General features: G+C 40.4%; 1 protein-coding gene across 2 annotated transcripts in view; it reads left to right on the forward strand.

The window, feature by feature from the left end:
- MTUS2 (microtubule associated scaffold protein 2) overlaps nt 1–16,849 on the forward strand; it is a 402,576-nt gene that overhangs the window by 219,052 nt on the left and 166,675 nt on the right. For both annotated transcript variants that reach the window (XM_056108589.1, XM_056108597.1), the window contains exon 4: nt 14,761–14,922. In XM_056108589.1, coding sequence (XP_055964564.1) covers nt 14,761–14,922 — 162 coding nt within the window. The remainder of the gene's footprint in view (nt 1–14,760; nt 14,923–16,849) is intronic.

A 16,849-nucleotide genomic window follows, 5' to 3' on the forward strand; every position in this document is an offset into this window, starting at 1 on the left:
GACAACCACTAATCTATTTTCTGTCTCTCTGAGGTTGCCTATTAGGACCTTTATTTTTTCAAGTTTTTGTAGATCATTTTCTTTCTTTTTCTCCACCCACCTCCCAAATTTTATTTCATTAAATCACCATGAGTTACAGAGTCATTCATGCTTATGCTTTTGACATAAGATGTTCCTCACTGATCCCACTACTAATGTCAACTTCCCTCCACCAGTGTTTTCCCCAGTTCCCTCTTCTATTCCCTTGCCCCAGCCACAACCTGCCATATTTACAGGCACCTTTTAAGTTTGGTTATTAAAGTTTGGGTCTCCGTTGTGATGTTCGTGTTGCTGACTCTTATGGTTTGGATATTTACCTCTATCATTATAACATCATTGATGTACCTGAATCTCTTTGAATCCTGCCCCCATTGCTTCTCATCTATTTCTTCTTCCCTTTCCAAACACTCTTTTTCTTTCCTTCTCCTCCCTAAACTCTAGAACCATGGATTATCTAGGCATCTCCCACTTTAAACCATTGTATTTCCTCATACTGTTATTCTAAATACCACATAAGTGATATCCTGTATTTGTCCCTCTTCTAGCTTACTTCATGTAACATGGTATCTTCCAGTTCCATCCATGTTACAGCAAATTGCATGATTTCATCATTCCTTACAATTGCGTAGTATTCCTTTGTGTATATATACCACATTCTCATGATCCACTGATCTGTTGTTGGACATCTAGGTTGATTACAAATCTTAGATATTGTTCTGATTGCTGCAATGAATGAAGTAGTATGCTTATGTCCTTATGAATGTTTTTCTGTACTGGGGTTAGATATCCAAAAGCAGAATTGCTGGGTTGTTGGGAGCTCAATTTTAAGTTTATTGAGAACCATCCATACTGTTTTCCATAGGGGTTGAACCAGACAACTTTCCTCCTACCAGTTGGTGAGAATTCCTTTTTCATAACATCCCCACCAACATAAATTGTTGCCATTATTTTTGATATGTGCCATTCTCACTCGTATGAGATGGTATATAATTTTTGTCATGATTTGTATTTTCTTAATACTAAGTGATGGTGAACATTTTTCATGTTACTCATGGCATCTATTGGTCTTCCTCAGAGAAGTCTGTTCATTTTCTCTCTCTATTTTTTATGGGGATTTTGGAATTTTATTCCTTATCTATATAAATACTTTCTTATATCCTGGATATCAACCCTTTACCTGATATGTTTATTGCAAATATTTTCTCCTATTCAGTTATCTGTCTCTTAGTGTAAGCCTATGTTTTTTTGTTTTGTTTTAGCTTGAAACTCTTTAAATTTGATGGAATCACATTTGTTTATTTTTGATTCTTTGCCTTTGTAGTTTGAAGATCTTGAAGTTCTGCCTATATTTTCATCAATGCATTTTATAGATTCTGGTCTGATCTCAAGGTCTTTGATCCACTTTGAATTGACTTTTGTTGAGGATCTTGGTATTGATGTTCATTAAGATGTTTGTTCTAAAGTCGTTTTTTAGAATCGTCTCTGTCTCCTTTGGGTATCAGTGTAATGTCAGCTTCATAGAAAGTGTTAGGAAGATTCCTATTTCTTTAATATTTGGGGAGAACTTAAGGATCAACAGCAGTATGTCTTCTCTGTTTGATAAAACTCACTGGTAAACACATCTGTATCAAAATTTTTGTTTGAGGGGAGATTATTGATTACTGTTTGAATTTCCTTCCTTGTGACTGAACTTTTCAGACATTTTTTTCTTCTTATAGTTTTGGGAGATTGCTCTTCCTAAGAATCTGTCCATTTCTTCTAGGCACTCCAACTTATCCGGGTAGAGTTGTTCATAGTAAGCTCTCATGATGTCACGGAATCCTTAGGGTTCTGTTGTAATTTCTCCTCTTGTGTTTATGATCTTATGTTTGAGTCACTGTCACTGCCATCCCGTTGTTCATCGATTTGCTCGAGCAGGCCCAGTAACATTGTGAGACTTGTTACTGTGTTTGGAATATCGAATACATCATGGGTAGCTTGCCAGGCTTTGCCGTGAGGGCGAGATACTCTCAGTAGCATGCCAGGCTCTCAAAGAGGCACAGAGGAATCGAACTTGGTTCGGCCATGTTGGCTGAGTGCAAGGCAAACGCCCTACCCGCTGTGCTATCGCTCCAGCCCATGTTTGAGTACTAACTCCTTTTTTCCTTATGAATCTTATCAAAGCTTTCTCTTGCTTATTTAATTTTTTGAAGAACCAGCTTTTGGTTCCATTGGTTTTTTTATTGCTTTATTGGTTTCTGTATTATTGATTTCTGCTTTGTTTTTTATCATTTTATTTTTATTAGTTTCTGTATTGTTGATTTCTGCTCTGGTTTTTATCACTTTCTTCATTTTACTGGTCTTTGTATTCATTTTTATTGCTTCTCCAGATGTTAGAGATGTGCATTTAGGTTGTTGATTTTGTCTCTTTCTTCTTTCCTAATATAGGCCTATATAATATGCTATGAGTTTCCCTCTAAGTACAGCTCTTGCTGTTCCATAACAAGTAACTCTGATAACTTGTTTCTTTATTATCATTAGTCTTGAGGAATTTTTTTAATCTCTTCCTTGATTTCCTCTTTCATTAGCATGCTGTTCATTCTCCAGTGTTAGAATTTCTCCACATTTTCTTTTTATGATTAATATCCATCTGTGTGGCATTGTGCATATGATTTTTATGTTTGTGAATTTTTTCACATCCTTTTGCTCCGACCCTGTGTCTGTTCTTTTATTTCAGATATGTTTTCTGTAAGCAGCAAATGAATGGATTTTGTTTCCTGATACATTCTGCCACTCTGTGTCTTTTATAGGAGAGTTCAGTTCATTGACATTCAGATAAATTATTCATATAAAGTTTTCTGTTGCCATTTTACTGTGTTGGGTTATTGCTTCTGTGATTGACTGTTTCATTGTAATATAAATGGTCTTTCAGAATTTTATTAAGAGCCAGTTTAGTTATAGAAAATACTATCAGCTCTTGTTTGTATGAGGATGTTTTTATCCTTTTATCCCATCAAAATAAGAGGTTTGCAGGGCAGTGGATTCTAAGTTGAATGTTTTTTTCAGTGAGTAATTTGAATGTGTCATTCCATTATTTTCTCTCCTGTACCACCTAAAAGATCTGTTGTGGGTTTTATGTTGTTTCTTTTTAAGGTTTCTCTTCTCTCTAGAAGCTTAAAGAAATCTGTCTCTCTCTTTGGGTTTTGCCATTTTGATTATTACATGTCTTAGGGTTGTTCTGCATAGGTTTATTTTGTTTGGTACTCTTTGGATCTCTTGAATCTATACATCAGCTCCCTCAAAGAGTGAGGGAATCCTCAGCTATGATCTTTCCTTGTTCTTCCCCTTTTCCCATTTTCCTCTCCTTTTGGTATTCCTATAATTCAGAGATTGTTCCTCTTCCTGTATACATTAAGTATTTCACATTCTATTCTCTTCTATTGTAGTGTTTATATTTTCTTTTGCCAGTACTCTATCAGTGCTGGCTTTATTTTGTCTTCAGGTTTATCTGTATGCTTCTGTACCTGTGCTATTATGCTATGACTTGCAATTGTGTTCCTTAATTCATTCAGTTCATTTTGTATGGAATCTCTCATCCTCTCTATCAGTTCTTCTTTGATTTGGTTGAATTTCTCATCTAGTGATTGCTTAACTTCATGGGTCATTGCCCAATTCATTTTGATTGCCAGCATAGTGAGTATTGATTTCAGGTTCTCATTGATCAGGCTTAAGAGTTTTAATGGACCCCAACCGGTGTTGGCATAGATGTGGCAAGAAAGGGACTCTCCTTCACTGCTGGTGGAAATGCCGACTGGTTCAGCCCTTTTGGAAAACAGTATGGACGACTCTCAAAAAATTAGAAATTGAGCTCCCATTTGACCCAGCAATACCACTCCTGGGAATATATCCTGGAAAGACAAAAAAAGTACAGACGAAATGACATCTGCACTTCTATGTTCATTGCTGCACTATTCACAATAGCCAAAATCTGGGGGGGAAAAGCCCTGAGTGCCCGAGAACAGATGACTGGTTAAAGAAACTTTGGTACATCTACACAATGGAATACTATGCAGCTGTTAGAAAAGATGAAGTCATGAAATTTACATACAAGTGGTACCACATGGAAAGTATCATGCTAAGTCAGAAAGAGAGGGACAGACATAGAAAGATTGCATTCATCTGGGGAATATAAAGGAACAAATTGGGAGACTAACACCCAAGAATAGCCAAGATAAGTACCAGGAGGTTCTCTCCATGGCTTAGAGGCCAGCCTCACATGCTGAGGGAGAAGGAGGCTCAGAGACGGGAGCACCAAGTAAAGGGTGTTGGGAGGACCCTCCCAGGATGAGAGATGCATGCTGAAAATAGACTATAGACGAACATGATCACCACTCAATGCCTCTTTTGCAAACCGCAGCATCCAAAAGGAGAGAGAGAACAAAAGGGAATGCCCTGCCACAGGGGTGGGGTGGGATGAGGGAGTTGGGGGTGGGAGGGATGCTGGGAGCATTGAAGCTGGAGAATGGGCACCGGTGGAGGGATGGGTACTCTATCATTGTATAATTGAAACCCAAGCACAAAAATTTATAAGTCTACAACTGTACCTCGTGGCATTTCACTAATAAAATTTTTTTTAAAAAAAGAGTTTTAATGGACCCAAGGATTTGCATGTGTTTCTATCTCTGATACAGTAGTTGTGTTCCTTGGTTTTCCCATTTTTATTTGAGTTATATGTGGGCTAAATGTTGGAGGTTTAGATTCCCAGTTGCTTAAGAATTCAATGATCAGTTGTTTATTCCAGAGGGCTACTGATGATACCTCTGATGTTCAGATTATTTTCTTTACCATGTAGTGCTATTAGACTATGAGAAGGGGGTTTTGAACCAGTCACACCATTTAGTTGATAGAGATATATGATTGTATAAGGTCAGTGAGGTATGGTTGCTGATGAAGAGTATACTCAGTATTAATCTCTAATGCATCCGTGCAGTTTGGGGTTTGGAGAATTTGAGCTGGTGTCAGATGGTACAACTCCCTTGTCTAAGGACTGGGGTCAGTGAGGAAGAAGCCTTCAGTTCCCTGGATCCAAGAATTTCTGTCTGGATACTAGCCATGGTGGGAGAAAAAAATGGTGATCAGAGTCCCTGAGCCCAGAAGTACACTTCTAGGTTACAATAATTACAGCTCACAACATTCAATGGATCGGGATCAGTGAGGAGGGAACCCTTAGTGTCCAAGATTTGAGACTTCCTGTCAAGAGCCTGTCTGTAGTGGGAGAGAGATGGTGGGGAGAGTCCTCAAGGTCAGGTTTTCCATAAGTTAGGGTTATGATTATTGATAGGTTTAAGAATTGTGTAGGGTTTAGGTATTAAAGTTATTGCTATGTTTCAAGATTTAAAGAAATTGAAGTATTGGGCAAATGTTAAGTTTGGGCTAATTGGTAGGTGTATTCCTCTGCTTAGGTCAGGCCAAGTATATTGATAGGATTAGCCTCAAGCTAGGGTTTGAGTTTCTTTTTTGGAGATTTTAGGTGTTAGCTTTTTCTGTGTTCATTCTCAAAATAAAAGTTATGTTTGGAAAGATATTTAAATTTTGAAATTGGTAGTTTTAGACATCAGTAAAGGTCATCTTTTCTATATGTTTGGGTTAGAATTTAGAGTGTCTCCATGATATTTCTTATAAATCAAAAATAGAACTACTGCATGACCCAGATATTCTGCTAAGTATCTTTCCAAAGAGCACAAAAACAGTCATCTTAAAATGTATATGCACACCTATGTTTTTGAAGCTGCATTTATAATAACTAAGATTTGAAAACAACCCGTACCCAGTGGCAGATGAGCGTCTAATATAAAGTGGTAGATACACACAATGGAATCCTACTGTGCTATTAGAGAAGATAGAATCTTGGTATTTGCATGGATGCAAAAAGCTGTCAGTCTAGGCAAAATAAGAAGAAAAATAAAGACATATTAATAATACATTCATATGTTGGAATGTACCAGAACCAGGAACAACCATGCTGAGACCACTCTCCACACGCATGAGGTACCAGCAGAGGAACAAAGGCATGCGGGTCCCAGGGCTGAGATTTCCAAGCCTGCTCAGATCAGGGCTGAGCATCCTCCACCCAGATCCTCCATCTTCCAATAGGCAGGGGTCACACCCACCAACTGACTCCCAGTGCTGTGTAATCCCATCAACAGCCAAGACCCAGAGACTATAAAACCCAGCTCCCGGAAGAGAACAGCGCAGAGTCTCCTGCCCCTGCACCTGGCTGTCTTCGCTGGGACCCCTTGGATGGGGCAGGTTGAGTTTCCCTCCCCGCCCCGAGCAGAGCTCCGGCAGCCTAAGACCTCCAGAACCAGCCACAACCATGCTGAGACCACTCTCCACATGCATGAAGGTACCGGCAGAGGAACAAAGGCATGCGGGTCCCAGGACTGAGATCTCCAAGTCTGCTCGGATGGGGGCTGAGCATCCTCCACCCAGATCCTCCATCTTCCAGTAGGCAGGCATCACACCCACCATCTGACCCCCAGCGCCATGTAATTCCATAAGTGGCCAAGACCCAGAGACTATAAAACCCAACTCCCGGAAGCTGACATCTTATTATCTCATTCTTACTTTGGATGACCTGGCAGGCTACAGAATGTAACCTGCCCACACAGGAGAGTCTAGCAAACTCCCCATGGCGTACCCAATATGCCAAATACCAGTAACAATGATGGGTCTCATTCTCCTAACCCTGAAAGAGCATTGAATATCGCACTTTTTAAAATCTCAGGGCTAGGACGAAGGAGACATTACTGGTGCCTGCTCGAGGCAATTGACGAACAACAGGATGATCATGATCGTGATCGTGATGTTGGATGTAATAAAACAAACCAAGGACATGGGTGGTTTTCAATGGAAAAAAATTAAACTTTGACCACAGGAATGAGGTTAACCATTAGTGGGGGAGCAGTAGAGTAGACCAAAGGGTATGTTGAACTGTGATAAAGAGATATTGGCATTTTGGTGGTATATATGGTGTGGTTATCTAGTATATCTAAAACAAATGTCTACACCCTTGTAAATTAATGTTACTTCAATAGACAAACATTTTTAAAAGTGGTATTTCACTGCCAACATTGAAAATCTTTTCCTCTTCTTATTGGCTAATTACTGATCTTCGTTGGAGAAATAGCTATTCAAATTCTGTGCTCATTTCATATTTGTCTCTTTTTGCTGTTGAGTTATAAAAGTTCTTTATGAAGCTACCCATGACATATTCGATATGCCAAACACAGTAACAAGTCTCACAATGGAGACATTCCTTGGCCCGCTCCCACTCGAGCAAATCGATGAACAATGGGAGGACAGTGCTACAATATATCCTCAGTGCAATACCTTACCATATATGTGGTGTGCAAGTATTTTCTTCCATTCTGTGTGTTGTCTCATTTCACTTTATTAGTAGTCTCCCCTTGGATGAATAGACACTTCTTCAAAAAAATATATGCATACCTCCCCCCACTTCCCTATACTGGAAGCACCAGCAATCACCCCAATGAACCAACTCCAGCACCACCATGTAAGCTCTTCTACCAGCCTTGCTTCTGAGGCCCATAAATAAATCACAGGAGAGATCAAAGGATGCAGTTAATCTTGGACCCACACAAGGTTGAACAAACCCAGTAGATTGGAGGGGAGTGTGTCAGCCTGATGCTCACCCAGAGCCCCCAGCAGCCACTTGCTCCTACAATCCAAAATCATCACCATGCCCCTCGTCTACTCACATCTCAGGACAGACCTCACCAAGATACTAATCTACTGAAAATTCAGTGTACCTTCCCAATAAAAATAATGAATGCCCTAAACAAACACAATGGCCTCTTAGTAACTGAATTGCAAACCATAATGCACAAACAGGGTGGTGGGGGGGGGGAGAAAGAGAGAGAGAAAGAGAGAGAGAGAGGAACCTACATAGAAGCAGAGGAAGAGTGTGGTAGGATGTGGTGGAAAGGAAACTAGAGACATTGGTGGTGGGAAATGTACACTGGTGGATATACATATATGCAGCTGGCCAGTGGGCAAATGAAAATGTGTTCATCATCACTTATTATCAGGGAATGCAAATCAGAACAACAATGAGAGAGCACTTTGATAACATTTCAAACCAGTAAGACTGGTGTATATCATGAGGATTGGAAACAACCAGTGTTGTCAGGGATGTGGAAAAGGAAGTCTCATTCATTGCTGGAAGGAATGTTGTTGTTTCAGTCTTTATAGAAAAAATGTATGAAGACTTATTAAAAAATTATAAACAAGACTCCCATATTGCCCGGCATTTTTACTCCTTGGCATTTATCCTAAGAATGCAAATAAAAAGATATGTGAATCCTTAGAGACCCCCATGTAAGCAGTTGTGTGGCATCTCTTCTCCACACACTTCACATAATCATGGACGGAAAACTATAGGGGCTCACTATAGACTCGGCCTACCCTGACTGCTGCACCCCCCCCTTAAACTGCGGGATCATTTTCCCAATGCTGCTTCATTTTACCAGAGTCCTCCCTCCCACACAGCCTCCTCTGGAATATGGACCCTTGGATTCTGAAGTATCTTGTCTCATAAGTGGGCATTAGCCTCATGACTTTGCCTCCAAACTATTCTCATGTTCATAAGAGCCATGTGGACATGTCATAGCTTTCTCCCTCATATGTCAGTGGGCACACACGCAAAATGCTGGACGTAAATCCACAAATTAAGATATAACCCCGAACTGCCTCCACGGATTTTGTGTTAATAGTAACTCATTCCTTGTTCCATCCACCTAGTCCACAGGATGTGTGTGCACAGGAGGTGGCAGGGCATAGTGGTAAGGATGTGTTTCATGAGTTTCATGAGTTTCACTGGACTGTGGTGGTAGTAAGAAATCACAGAAGCCTAAATTAAAGCCAGAAGAGAGACAGGGTCATTGAGGTTTAAAGTTGCTCTGTAATTTACACTTAGAATTCCAAACAGTCAGCCAGAATCAGCCAAATTTGTGGTGGTAGGCCCTGTAGGGAAAGAAAAAAGCAATACTCATCCGAAAGTTTCACCCTCTCATACCACAACAGACACAGTGGAATGCCATGGAGAAAGTCACCAAACTTAAAAAATGTAGACAAAATCTAGGAAGGTATCAGCTAGCTCTGTAACCTCTCAGATAATTACTGAAGAGATACTATGATGTGGATGTTTAAAGTAAGCAGTAAAGATAATACTACAATGAGCGTAACAGAACTGAAGGATTTTTAGGGAAAATAAAATACTCAATAAAAGGCCTCAGCAGCAGGGTAACAGCAGCTAAGGAAAAAAATAAAATTCTAGTATCTGGTGCAGGAAACCTCTAGAAAATAACAAAAGATTGAAAAGAAATAAACAGCACACCAGAGAACTATAGTATGCATTCAAGGGGAACAATATAATAATCACTGAAGTCCCTGAAGAATAGGAAAGTGAATTCTATGGAGAACCACCAGTCAAAAAAAAAATCATAGAGGAGAATTTGCGAGAGCTCAGTACTACATGCATCCAGATTTAAGATGCCCAAAGGGCCCCAGCCAATGCAGACCCAAATAAAACTATTAAGAATGACAAAAGCCAAACAAAGAAACAGAATATTGGAAACAGCAAGATTAAAGAAGGAACTAATTTACAAAGAAAATCATATACAATTCAGCAGGTTTATCTAGTAAAATCTTATGAGTGAGACCTATAGGCCAGAAAAAAAAATCGAGTTTGTTTAAAGAAAAAAAAAAAAGTCAATGAAATTAGTACCTTACCAATACTCTATCCAGCTAGCTTTTTGTTGAGATTTGAAGGAATGACCCAAAGCTTTATGAGCAAGCAGCAGCTTAGGAACTTTATGCCATGAAACCAGTTTTATAAGAAGCTTTAAAGGGGCTTCTCTAAGTTAAGATAAGCTTTAGAAACATACGTAACTACTACAGAGGATGGAAACAAATAATTTTATCTCAGTAATCTCAGAGTTAATGGCCTGAACTCATTGATCAAGAGACTCAGAATGGCAGGATGGATTAGAAAACTGAACCGAACTTGAACGGAACTGAGAATGGGAATCCTCGCCCATATCCCCCTGCTTCTAGAAACTCAGCAGTCACACCCAGAAGCCACTTCTGGCTGGCTCCAAATGATCTCGTAATCTGTCACGATTCAGAGCCACATGTCCTTTGCTCCCACAAGGGAGCATAACAGGACATACGCCATAACCGTGTCGCCAGACCCAGTGCCAGGCTGTTTCCTTTGGAGCAGGGTGGGTAAGACCCCTCCCCACCCCAGTGGAGCCAACCCTGGCAGCTGAAAACCTCCAGAACTCAACCACCGCCATGCTCACGGCTGCTCTCCACATGCTCCACCAAGCCTCACCCAGAAGTGAATGTATTTCTGGATCGGGTGGCAGCGAATAATAACTCATACCTCACACCACCCGTACTCCAAGAGTACCGCACCACATTTGATAGGGTTTAAACTAGAAGGCAACTAATCTTAGAGGGAAATATTTTTACAGATATGTATAGGCATATACATCACTTAATCACTTATACATATATATGCATATATGTGTATATATGTATATATATATGTATATATATATATATATATATGCACACGAGGCTCAACCTTTAACGGCATGTTAGTGGTCTCTTATAGAAGGGCTTAATAGTTCCTGGGTTAAATACAACAATCTTCACACTATTTCCTCTAAGGAAACTTTTTTGTAGCACTTTCAGCGGTTTTTCATAACAAATAATACAAAATAAATTATTTCGGTTCTGCTTTGGGGCAGGGGTTGGGGTTCAAGATGGTAACATCTGGGGCTGGAATGATAGCACAGCAGGTAGGGTGTTTGCCTTGCACGCAGCCGACCCAGGTTCGATTCCCAGCATCCCATATGCTCCCCTGAACACCGCCAGGAGTAACTCCTGAGTGCAAAGCCAGGAGTAAACCCTGAGCATCACCGGTGTGACCCAAAAAACAAAAATATATAAATAAATAAATAAATAAAAAGATGGAAACTTCTGAGATATGGTGAAGCATTCCTCCACCATATTTTTCAGATGTGTAATAGGGGTGGGATTGGTCTTTGAATATTAAATGTAATCAAATATTGTGAACTACTTTATAAAATTAAAAAAAAACTGAACCAAATTTTTTGCTGCCTACAAGAAACACCTAGAGTAAACACAGGTTAAAAGTCAAAGGCTGGAAAATAATTTTACAAGCAAATAATTCCCTTTAATAAGCAGAAGCAGCCATACTTATATGAGACCATGGAAATTTCAAATTCTAAAAGTCTACAAGGGCAAAAGACTTAATTAGCAAGGGACAGTTCAAAAAGAACTCATACTCCTAAACATATATGCACCTAAGAATGGATCATCAGATTTTTTTAAACAACTGCTAATGGAAAAGTGCTGACAGCAACGTACTAGTAGTTGGAGACTTTTGAGACCTTATTATATACAGAGGATATATCAAACTAGGTAAAATCTCAACAAGGAAGTGCTGACATTGAAGGAAGAAATGAAAGAGATGGACTAATTGTACTAATTTTTGCATCAACTCTTTCTCCCTCTCCAGATCAGACAGTGGAGCTGTCAGATTCGCCTGGGCTATATAACAGAAGCAGTAAAGATTGAATCTATGACCTCATGCTTGTTCTTGGAACGTTAAGCCACTTTACCATCTTCCAGGCCCTTCAAATCAGGGATTTTAAACAGAAGACCTGGCACCTCAATGCATACAGACATCATGGAGCTTTGAATTTGGGACCTCAAAGGCCTCTTAAGCCTCCAAGCCACCTTCTAAGCCAGCATCAGTTTGTTAAAGTGTGCAGGTGTGCAGGCATAAAGCCTTTTCGTTCTCACCACACCTATGGAAGTTCATTATCATTTTCCCACTTGCAAATGATTAAAATTCGGTACAGAGATAGATGAGGGTAGAGCAAGCAGGTCTCCACCCCTTGCCCTTCTATTCCCAAGTCTATTCCCATCGTTTCCCATCTTACTGATGTTTTTATTGCTCTGTGGCCCTGTGAAAGGCAGCTAGTTTTCTCAATCACTCATGCCAGAGTGGATTAATGTTGACTTATCAAGAGATGACTGGGTTAAGCACATGAAACACAACTCCTGGCTAAATTCTCAGAACATTTTCTTGACTCACTCGGGCACAATTTGTTTATTTCCAGTTGTTTCCTTCCTCTTATCAAGCACTGACTTATTGTGGTCTGCATTGTCATGAAGTGCCCCAAGCATTCAGCCTCCATTTCCAATTCCAAAGTTCATTTCTCCTTAGTTACTGGCCAACTTAGGCTAGATTTTAAAGAGTGGGACAGTTTATGCCAACTGTATCTCCAAATAATGTTCAAAAGTAGAGTTTTATTTTATTTTTGATAATTCAAGACTTTTATCTAGGGGGGAAAGCATAACTTCCTTGACACTTCAAACAGATAAATTAATTTCCAGGCTGGAAAGCAGCCAAATATCTTAATTGCCCTGCTTGCTGAATAATATATTTCATGTGAAAGAACGATTCCAGACACAAGAGGATATGATAAAAGGGCATTTGAACTCTACAAATGATATACAGTATGTCCCTGTGTACGAAACTCTGATGAATTTCTAGATAAAAGAGAAAGATTTTGTGCTCAGTTGAGCTTCTACTTTGCATTTCAGTACATAGATTGTTCTAGCAAGATGTTAGCAGGAGGCTGGGCATGCAGTAACTCCATAAGAAATACTTCTAGTTGCTGAGTTCCCCTCCCCAATATTAGTGTTTATGTGAATGCTAGGATTGGACACAACCTGCTCTGTGCCTGGTATCCTTTGCCTGACAAGGTTCAGATCAAACTTGTGCTTGTTTTATGCTGACATTTGTGATCCAGTGTCGCTGCTCTCTCTGTAGTCCCAAGACATTCATCCACTTTTCTTCCCTAGATCATTTGTGCCCTCCAAACTCTGTGCAGCACCATTGAAAACCTGGCCCAGCATCCCAGAAGAACCGCAGGCCATAGTGCTAGTGTTAGGAAGCAGCACAGTCTTTATTGTTTTTCCTTCTCAATTGACTTTTCTTTAAAAACCAAACTATCCAGTCCTCAAGGAAACAAAAGCAACAATATCAAAATGGCTGAATAGAACTCCGAGGTGTTTCAAACACCCGGACCATTTTAATAATATTACTTGTACATATTCTAAACAGAATGCTATGACCATCTTTTTAAAAAGACAAAAAAAAGATGAAAAATTCAATGTTTCATTCAAATTAGGTATATTTCTTCCAGCTGTCTCTGTGTGTTTCTACGCTATCTAGTTTCTATATATCTAGACAGTTTCCACACTTTCCTAACAATTAATTTTATTGCAAACAAGGACTCATCTCAGTACACTCAGCTCCCTGTTTAAACTGCTAGATTAGACCTCCAAGCTGTACTCAGAGTTATCCTTAGAAAACATGCTTTAGGGGCCAGAGCCATTTTACAGCAGATAAGATGCTTGCTTTGCATGTGGCCAACTCAAGTGTAATCTCTAGTACCAGGAGCCCTGCTAAGAGTGAGCTTTGAGCACCCCAGTGTGTGATCCTGAGCCCAAAAAGAAGAAAGGACAATGTATGCTTTAATGGGAATGGGGGAGAGGTGGAGGACTCTTCATTGTCTTTAAGAAGTTATACTGCAGTAGCTTTGGAAAGATCTAGAAGGAAAAGTCAGGGCCTCAGCACCTTTGTGCATTATGTCATGCACATTCCTTTGTATAAAATTCAGAAAAAAATGTATTAGAAACAAGCTTTATGGTAGGTTGAGAATAATAAATGAAAATCTTCAAGAAATGTTACCTGCATTTGAAATAAACTAGGCTCTCATCCAGGGTCCCCTGGGGTTGGCAACACTTCAGGATTTCAACCTTCTTTACTTAAAAAGGATTCTCTGTTTTCATACTTCACATTCTTTTAGCTTCACTGGTGCTTGTATACATTCATATTCACAAGTTTCCTGAGTTACTATTTTTCAAAAAAAAAAAAGTTGGTTGTCCTCTGTGAGTTATCAAATGTTTATCACGTTCATGTAAAGTTACACACCCACTGAAAAACATATGTGGAACCAGAGAGAGAGTACTGCAGGCAGGATGGTTGCCTTGCATATAACCAACCAGGGGTTCAATCCCCAGTACCCCAACTGATTCCTTGAGTACCACCAGGAACTGTCCCTGAGCACAGAGACAGGAGGAAGCCCTAAGCACCACTGGGTGTAGTTCAAAACCAAAACCAAAACATACCATGTGTATTGGCCCAGGGCAACTCAAGGGTCAGCTCAATTCCCAAAACCCATGGGCCACTGAGCTTTGCCTGGAACATGCCCACGTATCAGGAGTGGGGCCTAAAAAACTAAGAAGGAAAAAGAAGAAACATCTGTATGTGCCGACGTGTGTCAGTCATCAGAGGAATGAATCTGCTCTGGACCGTTGTGTTTCCCCTTTCACAAGGGACTTAAGTGATAAACTTTCACGTGACGACTATAGGGAGCTCTTTTTCAACATCTAGTTCTAAGAAACACTTTGCGAGACCCCTTAGTGTGACTTCGGGCAATTTCTAAAGCAGATGATGGGATTAGGAAGGGTTGGCAACTACAAATGGTAAGGGAGGGGGTGTCTATCTATTTTTCATGAAGTTATAATGAACAAGCTGTCTACCTCCTACAGGTTCAACCTCTGGGAATGAAGACCAGCCTTCCTTGAAGGCATCTCTGCCTTCCAAAGATGCACCCAAGGGGTCCAGTCGAATGACCCCTCCAGCGTCCTCCAATGTGACAACACCCCGCAGGAGTTTGCTTCCAGCCCCAAAATCCATGTCCACACCTGCTGGTAAGTCTCTCTGCCTTGAAATCCTCCGAGGACAAGTGCCCTTTATGCCTTCAAAGGTCTTTGAAAACCCCTTTGTGCAGCAGATGAGTTGCAGTTGGCATTAAAAATTAATATTAATAATACTGCTTTCAAGGCACACAGATATATCCATCTGCTTAAATTCTCACAAATTCCTCTCCCTCCTTTATGGAGTCTACTGACATTACATGGAATCAGTTACCAAAACACGAAGAGTTCAGCTATTTTAGTCAGGTTGACACTTGGCTCCAGAAAGTGGAGGAGGCAATCAGTGGAAAGCCTCTCAGGAGCTCCAGGCTGCTCCTGGGGAATCAGTGCCACAGCTCCGCACAGACATGCTGCTTCCACAATAGTCCAGGAGTCCTTTCCCGCCATGGGGATCCAGCTCAAGAATGCTGGAGGCCAGGGCTCAGCAGCTACTGTGGAGGGGCCACACTGTACCTGATAAACCCAGGCCAGCAAAACAGGTCCCTTCCCCTTCCAGATGCATGACGCTCGTGAGCACAGGAGATTTAGTTGATGCAAGTGTGACAAGGGAAAGCGCCTGTCTGCAGAACTGGTCAGTGAGCCCACTCACAGCCCTACCTCACTCTCTCCACTCCATCTCACACGAGAGCATCTATTTCCCTTCAGAGATACCCAGCATGTAGCTCTTAGCTTTGCCACTATACGAAGGCACAAGAAGAAGAAGGCATGGTGAACCCCTGTCCACTGTGGATGCTCCCCTTCATTGCTTCATTGTTAATTATCCTTCCTGTTTTTTATCTATGTTCATGTGGTCACACAGCAAACTTGTATACAGACGCACATACGAGCTTAGATGCATTTCTATAATTGGACTATCATTTCCCTATTTTTCTATATGTTGCTTTTAAAGACCATCCCTGAAAATACTTTCAAGACAGTAGAGCACATCCTCCTTGTCAGTGAGTACCTGTGTGGCTCATCCATGATCTACCTATTCAACCGCACCACCACTGAGGGACTTGGACTTTGTGACTGTCTTTGGCTCTGTGCACAGTGCTGCAAGAGAGGTCTGGAGCGGGCGATTTTCCTCCTTATGGGATTGATTCCTCAGTGCAGGACCACTATGCTCAATGCGAGGATATTGCTAGATCTTTTCTTAGAGAGGTCACAATTCTTCACATTTCTACCCATATTCCTGAAATAGGAATTAGGCAATATACTTCAGGGGCTAAGGCACTTGTATTGAGTATGGTCAATCCCATTTTGATCTGCAGCACCACATATGGTCCCCTGAGCAGGAATATGCCTTAGGCCAACAGCCAGTGTATCCCAGAATTGTTGGGAGAAATGGTGAAGCTGACTAGCCTCTAGATTTAACTACTAATTAGTAGAAACAGAAAGAGAAGTATTTTAAATAAGTCTGCATAAGTAGAATTAGCAAAGCTCTGGGAAATTGACTGGTTAAATCACAACTAGCATCAATTACAAAACATTATTTTGAAAAGCATACATCAAACAAATAATTTGGGATGGAAGGAGATGGATAGGGAGCCTGTAAATTATTAAAGACCAAGACATGCCCACCAGTTGCCCACTGTGAAACTTATTTTTAAATTAAAGACATCATAAAGAATTTTTAGAAAATAACTAAAGAAGTGTAAACATTAACTATCATTGAGATTAAGAAATTGTTAATATTTGAGTTTTTGAGTTTTATGTTATAAATACACATATGTGAAATGATGTGCTTTCAGGGATTAGTGTAAAGATAATTGAATTATTTATTCTCATCACTTAATCACTTAACTTTCCGTTAATCGTTGATTTGCTCGAGCGGGCGCCGGTAATGTCTCTATTTGTACCTGTCGCGTGCTAGTGTAGCCCAATGGCGTCTGTTCACTCTAGGAATGTGAAGAGCCTCAAACCGATTGTTCATGATCTT

The sequence above is a fragment of the Sorex fumeus genome, unplaced genomic scaffold (genome assembly GCF_029834395.1).
Source record: "Sorex fumeus unplaced genomic scaffold, SorFum_2.1 ptg000008l, whole genome shotgun sequence".
Taxonomy (NCBI): domain Eukaryota; kingdom Metazoa; phylum Chordata; class Mammalia; order Eulipotyphla; family Soricidae; genus Sorex; species Sorex fumeus.